The sequence below is a fragment of the Podarcis pityusensis genome (genome assembly GCF_964106645.2).
Source record: "Podarcis pityusensis genome assembly, chromosome: 5".
In the NCBI taxonomy this organism is placed as follows: domain Eukaryota; kingdom Metazoa; phylum Chordata; class Lepidosauria; order Squamata; family Lacertidae; genus Podarcis; species Podarcis pityusensis.
The window spans coordinates 93747753-93755217 of NC_138032.1; the positions used below are offsets into that span (position 1 = coordinate 93747753).

Here is a 7465-nt window from a genome sequence, read left to right on the forward strand (position 1 = left end):
GTGGCAGCTGCATTCCCATCGCCAGTGAGATTCAGCTGTCGGTCTAGCAGGCCTCCATAAATGGAAGTGAGGGCACCATCTTAGACCTTTGCCCCAGGTAGCAAAATGTCGTGAGCCAGGTTCTGGAAGTGGAATACAAATTGCCCACCTCCTGGCTTGGAAGCCAACAGTCTTGCTGCACAATTTGGACAGCAATTCCTGCCTCCATTTGTCTCTTGCTGCCACCCCCACCCCACACACTTCACAAACATCTGCCACAAGGCTGGAAAAGATAGAAAAGCCTATTGGCTAGATGTTAAAATCCAGAGAACAAAGTGGTTACAGATACCCAGATAACTAGATTGTTAGATTTCATTCACACCTGACTATCAACCACAACTGTGTCCATGCACACAAGTTTGTTCATTCAGAATCCAGTTTAGACTCACCCAAGAGTGAGAAGGATCTCGTGTGACAGTCTCCAGCAAGCAGATAACTGCAGTCACCGGCAAAATCATATAAAGATTCATCAAATGTTTTAATGTGGTGATCTCCAAAAAGGCTACATTGTGCAAAAGGTTGAACATCTGCAAGAGAGAAAAAAATAATGATATAGCATTTCCAAAATGTTGAAGTGCAAATCTTGAGGGATGGCTGTGTTTCAGTTTGCATATTGAAACAGTGCTAATTTAACTCATGCTTTTGTTCATTCCAATGGTCCTTGCCATCCAGCAAACACAAGACTGTGCAAATTCCTCTCATATTAATCAATTGTACAACAACAAAGGTAAAGGGACCCCTCACCATTAGGTCCAGTCGCGGACGACTCTGGGGTTGGGGTGCTCATGTCACTTTACTGGCAAAGGGAGCCGGCATTTGTCCACAGACAGCTTTCGGGTCATATGGCCAGCATGACTAAGCCACTTCTGGCGAACCAGAGCAGCACACAGAAACACCGTTTATCTTCCCACCGGAGCAGTACCTATTTATTTACTTGCACTTTGACGTGCTTTCAAACTGCTAGGTTGGCAGGAGCAGGGACTGAGCAACAGGAGCTCACCCCATCACAGAGATTCAAACCGCCGACCTTCTGATCAGCAAGCCCTAGGCTCTGTGGTTTAGATCACAGTGCCACCCGCGTCCCTTGTACAACAATCAGATAATATCAGGGTGAATAATCTGTATTCAGAATTCTTTGATCTTGGCACGGGAAGTTGAGAGATAAGATAAAGATAAAACTTTATTCACATTAGCCAATGGCCACAGCAACAGTAAAACATTACAGTATATGCAGAAAAGGAAGTTTGATATGAGCACAATTTAAAGTCCTGAATCAGCAGTCAGTTAGTGGCCCTTATTCTGATTGCCCCTGCTATGAACCTAGCAACCTTTGCTATTATCTGCTCATTTTGATCTGATAGAAGAAAGGACATTGTGGCAGTGGTTGAGTGCCCTGGGATGGTTAGTATGAGTGGGGTGATGATCTCGTTCCTCAGGTCTTTGTAGAGAGTACAAGACAGGAGGATGTGTGCCGCTGTTTCAGTGCTGCCATCTCCACAGGGGCAAAGACGTTTCTCAGGCAGGATCTTTTGGAATTGACCCTCAAGTACCGCAGATGGAAAAACATCCAGTCTTGCAAGTGTAAAAGCATGTCTGTATTTTGGGATAATAAGTTTGTACAGATATGGGGCCAGAGAATCAAAATGGAGAGGTGAGAAATGAACATACCAAGGGCAAAATTTCCTTATAGTGGCCAGGTTGTTCTGATGCTCGATAGGAAGTTGAGAGACATGTCCACAGTTGCTGCTCATATACACATCCTCAGTGAAGCTTTTTGCATAGGTAATATGTGAGTTCAGGCAGGTGAGGTTGATCCACAGGTTTGAAGGTAACGTCCCCTTCAAGGCCACTGAGCCACATTTTGTGGTTCCCCAGCCAAGGATAGTGAGAAAATTCTTTTTCCATGCTAAGAGAACTTTGGGGGTGTGAACCTAACTTGCACACCCAGACCCTGCTGTCCAGTGTTCACCAAGGGGCATATGCCTGGCCCTAAGGGCACCCCGAGTAACTCCAAGCCTGTGAGTGATGCCCCAGGAGTTCCCCCTACCCAATAATTTTTCAGTGTGTCTATCAAATATAGTCTTAGATTAATTTAACTCTCCTGCCTGCACTGGTACCAAATTAACAAAATAGGTAAAGGGACCCTGACCATTAGGTCCAGTTGCAGACGACTCTGGGGTTGCGGCACTCATCTCTCTTTACTGGCCGAGGGAGTCGGTGAACAGCTTCCGGGTCATGTGGCCAGCATGACTAAGCCATTTCTGGCGAACCAGAGCAGCGCACAAAAACGCCGTTTACCTTCCCGCTGGAGCGGTACCTATTTATCTACTTGCACTTTGACGTGCTTTCGAACTGCTAGGTTGGCAGGAGCAGGACCGAGCAATGGGAGCTCAACCCGTTGTGGGGATTCGAACCACCGACATTCCGATCGGCAAGTCCTAGGCTCTGTGGTTTAACCCACAGCGCCACCCACATCCCTTGTCTATCAAATATAGTCTTAGATTAATTTAACTCGCCTGCCTGCACTGGTACCAAATTAACAAAATCAACCTCATCAAAAGAACTGAACACCTTACAGTGTGAAGAAGGCAAAAAAGAGCAGTGCCAAGTGCCAAGCAGGAGCTGCCCTCCCCCCCCCAGCAAAAATATCCTACTCAGCCCCAGAAAAGGCAGCAACAGAAGCCCCCACTGTAAAGTGGGTGCCGGAGGGTTGTGCAATGAGGAGGAGGAAGTGGGCAGCCTGGAATGTAGGGTTGCACTGCCCCCTCTTCATTGGGTATTCCAAAAGCAATGACAAACCTAGACAGCATCTTAAAAAGCAGAGACATCACCTTACCAACAAAGGTCCGTATAGTTAAAGCTATGGCTTTCCCAGTTGTGATGTATGGAAGTGAGAGCTGGACCATAAAGAAGGCTGATCGCCGAAGAATTGATGCTTTTGAATTCTGGTGCTGGAGGAGACTCTTGAGAGTCCCATGGATTGCAAGAAGATCAAACCTATCCATTCTGAAGGAAATCAGCCCTGAATGCTCACTGGAAGGACAGATCGTGAAGCTGAGGCTCCAATACTTTGGCCACCTCATGAGAAGAGAAGACTCCCTGGAAAAGAACCTGATGTTGGGAAAGATGGAGGGCACAAGGAGAAGGGGACGACAGAGGACGAGATGGTTGGGCAGTGTTCTCGAAGCTACAAACATGAGTCTGACCAAACTGCGGGAGGCAGTGGAAGACAGGAGTGCCTGGCGTGCTCTGGTCCATGGGGTCACAAAGAGTCGGACACGACAAACGACTAAACAACAACAACAACAAACCTTTTGGCCAAAAATCTACCTCCCTCTGGAAGAGACCAAAACGAGCCTCTTCTGAGGAGGAGGGGGTGAGAATGCCATTGTCAATAGGAGCCCTAAAAGCAATGCAAAACTTTTCCTTCGTAGCACGACCAGCTGTGCTACAGAAGATCGCTCAGAGGGAAGAGAATCTTGAAGTTACCACCTGTTCATTGATGGGCAGTCGCTCCCAGCATCTTTCTGCAGGGATTGGCTGTGTGATGGTGTTTCCTACAGGGAACTTGGTTGTGCAGCCAATTCAGTGGGCTTTGAATCACTGCCTATCAGCTGGTAGGTGATGGCATCAAGCCTGCTGGCATTCCCCATACTGGGCAGGGGTCGGCTGAGCTAGCATGTACCCTATGGGAATTGTGCACCAGAAGCTGGCCTATCTGCCCCACACCTGGCATCACATATGACAAGAGGTGTGGGGCAGGTCACATGGTCTGGGGAAAGCAGCCTCAGGGGTTGTATAGGGGCCTCTGTCAGGCTAGTGAGATCCACAGTCTCCACACCCTGAAGGACAAGGAAGGGTGACAGAGGCCGAAAACATAATAGAGGAAGCGACAGGATTAGCCATTGAATTGCCCTATGCTGGTTGGGTTTGCACTGCTTTTGCACTGATGTTTTCTCAAAGGGAAAGGAGCAGCAGAAAAAGGGAAGAGAATAAAAGGACGATGGTTTGATGGCTGCACCATCTGGGTGATCAGTAAAAAGTGAGTAAACTAGGATAGTGATTCTGGACTAAAAACCTGGTGTGGGAGCAGCTAGCGCATCTCAAAAACTGCCAGCCTCTTCTCTTTCACACAAAAAAGGCATCTCCATCCCTAGAAGTTCTTTTTCCCTGCTGGCAATTGCCTTCTAGAAGTGTCTCCAGAGCAACAGATTTCTCCTACCTTATATAGCCAAGGATAATAGATCTGGCCAGGGGCTATACACTTAGCTACAGAACAGGTTTAACCATTTTTGCAGTCCTCCTCTTCTCCTGACCCCAGTCTCACAGTAATAGATTAGAATATGGTTAGAAGGGACCCCAAGAGTCATTTAGTTCAATCACATAATAATATGTGTCTGCCTTATCCTCAGTTCAGACCACCAGCCCATTTAGCTCATCCTTGTCTGCTCTGTGGCTCAGCGTGAATAAGCGCAAAGGTATGCACTTGGTGTGGAGATGGATTTCTCAATGAAATTGTTGATCCCTTGTTATGTTTGGGCAAGAACGCCAGGACAAAAAATGCAGGGTGTGAATTATAAACTTTCTTACCTAGTGCTGAGACAGGCAGAACTAACAAGAGCAGCAACACTATAGAGCCCATCATCTAAAAAATAAACGCAACAGAGTTATTAGAAGTTTCCCCCATCCCTTAATGTATCAAGCTGTAGAGGCAACAGTACAAATAGCGAACGGCTTATACACATTTTACTTATATTGAGCATGATCTAGCCAAAGTTAATGCTTTGAGTTCAATAGGATTAAAACAGGATTGAAATCAATGGGTCTTTAAAGTGCATAGCCATGCAGTACAACCCTACACATATTTACAAAGAAGCAAATCTCGTTGGATTAAATGGGATTTATTGCCATGAGAGTGTGCATAGGGTTTTAGGCTTAATCAAATCCCGTTGATTCTTTTTATATTCATTGGCATTCTATTTCTCCTCCATTTGTGAAGTATATTTGGGCCCCAAAAATGTGATTTATGAATTGGTCTCTTTCCTCCCCCCCCCCCCCCAAGCTATATCCAAAAAAAATACATGCTTTGGATTTATTACAAAATATGTATAGGGATGACTTTCTATGGCTTACAACCAGCCATCTTCAGAGTCATGCAGTGACATGAGACAGATGTGTGTGTTGTTCACAATTGCACCAGTTACTCCTGCCCCCTCATCACACCCAATCTTTATTCGTTGGACTGGATCTGCACTGGATTCTACGCACAAACTCTGCATTGCATGTAGGTGTTTGTATCTAGCCCTTAGAAAATGAAGTGTGCATTCAGAACTTATGCCTGTTGGAGTGTGCACATACAGACAGGACTGGGGGTGGTGTCAATGGCCATGATCCTGCCCCCCACCCCCCAAATATAACTAAATGTGCTTTTTGTAGCCATCTACACAGGGCTTCAAAAACCAGATTATTTATGTTCCTCTGAATGGGCCTATTGCAGGAAGAAATATCAAGAATGCTGCCCCAACAGACACAATGAACTACACATGCTTTCAAATACAGGAAGCTAATAGACTTTAACCAACCTGGAGTGAATATGGATGAGCATTTACCAACTAGTAACTGCTCACAGAGTGTACGTAACCAGTTGGTAGCAAGCAGCCAAGTGTTGGGAAGATTTTTTACCACTCCTTTCTCCCCCAGATTTCTGAGCAAGTGCAAAAGCAAGGTAATATTTTCCTTATCTCTTGTCAGAATTATACAAAGTGGTTTATGAAGTCATTACATGCCCACTGTAGTAAGTTATCCTGCAGCCAATGCTTCGGTTTGTATGTGTCCCAATGAAACTGGTATAACAGCCCAGCCAAGCTACCACATGCTAACTGCGCTGGTGCAATGCAAACACTTTTTTGGGCAGGTTTGGGGAAAGGGAGGGGGAAATATGCAGTTGATTGAATTACCGGTATGTCATCAGTTACATGGAATAAATTCCCACATGTCTAATTTCCCTAATACCAGTGAAACATAAATTTGGTGTATGCATGTATATGCATGTATGGAAAATTAAACAAGAACATTTGAAAAATTCAGCAATAGCAAAGAAAACAACAGAATCACAATACTGTAGTACCCCAATGGTACTTGCAGCGGATGGATTCCTGGCAGATGACCTGCCAGGTTGCATGTAATAAGTTTCTAAAACTATCCAGCACAAGGTTCTATGAGAGTATAGCTTCAGAATATTATTAATGACTGGGTCCCTGAAGAATCAGTGAAATTTGATGGACAGGCCCCCATTTTGGGTGCTAGTATAGAAAAAACTCTTTGCAATTGGTCCAACTTAAAAGTCTAAATGTGATCTTAAAAAAGAACAGTTGAGAGTAAAATCAACTGGAGGTTCTTATATTTTGTGTAACAAGTCAGTTCAATGTCACAGTATATTCTGTATCATCACAACCACCCAATGACATAAGCCAGACTGAGATGGCATCTTTCTCCAGGCCATCCAATCTGCTTTACCTCTAAGCTGGAATACGAACCCAGGTCCTCAAACGTACAGCAGTTACTCCTTGCATCAGAGACATTCTAGAACTCTAAAATTTTCACAACCCTAAGTACACACATGCACTTCCATACTTTAATTTAAGCTTGCTTTTTGCCTTTTGCCCATTTCTGATTCCATGAATATTTCTTTTGACTACCCACATAAAATAAAGCCTGAACAACCCAGATGGTAAACAAGTATCAGTTTTCTAAACATCTGTCTGTTGTAAATTCCTTCCTAACATTTATAAAGGGTCCACTTAATTATTTTCAACCGATGGACCTACACTCTGCTGCATCAACGATAATCACAAAATCTGCTGAAATAATAATATAGATACCTTTGCTTCTGTGCAAAATTTAAATTGCCCATCAACAATGTGCTTCTCTAATGATCGAAACTAGACTCCTGAAGGTCCTTAAGCCTCCTCTCCATTAGAAGGCCACATTGGAATGGCCTCGGTGGGCTATTTGTTCCTGTTATATAAGCCAGGAACTCTTGTTCACCAAAGGGAAAAGATAAAGGGTGACGGTTGCTTCCGCCAGATTTGCAACACAATGGTGCAACCAGGAAAATCAGTTGCCTTAATGGCTAAAAAATAACAATGAAGGGAAGTCGTATTAAATATCTTTACAAGACAGATAAACCTTTGAAATGATGTGTGCGTCTCTGTGTGCGTGAGCATATAAGGCCAGTTGGGGGGAAGGAGTGAAATAATAGATTTGGTTATATTGGAAAGCAATACCGCGCTTCCTCACAATAGCAAAGTGATAGCTTCCAAACAAGACGATGATTGACGCTTATTTCTAAAGAGCTGACAGCTTTCCTGGGGAATAAAAACAGAAGTGGGGCCAATTGACACCTCGCCACTCCCAAGTCAGTAAG

At 44.5% G+C, this 7465-nt stretch overlaps 1 protein-coding gene across 1 annotated transcript in view; it reads right to left on the minus strand.

The window, feature by feature from the left end:
* The window catches only part of VWF (von Willebrand factor), a 155535-nt gene extending 148481 nt beyond the window's left edge, over positions 1-7054 (minus strand). Inside the window, exons 1-3 of the mRNA XM_081005352.1 lie at positions 6921-7054; positions 4630-4684; positions 429-566 (exon numbers count right to left, since the gene is read on the minus strand). Coding sequence (XP_080861478.1) covers positions 429-566; positions 4630-4684 — 193 coding nt within the window. The 5' untranslated portion in view covers positions 6921-7054. The remainder of the gene's footprint in view (positions 1-428; positions 567-4629; positions 4685-6920) is intronic.
* Between the last annotated feature and the right edge of the window lie 411 nt (positions 7055-7465).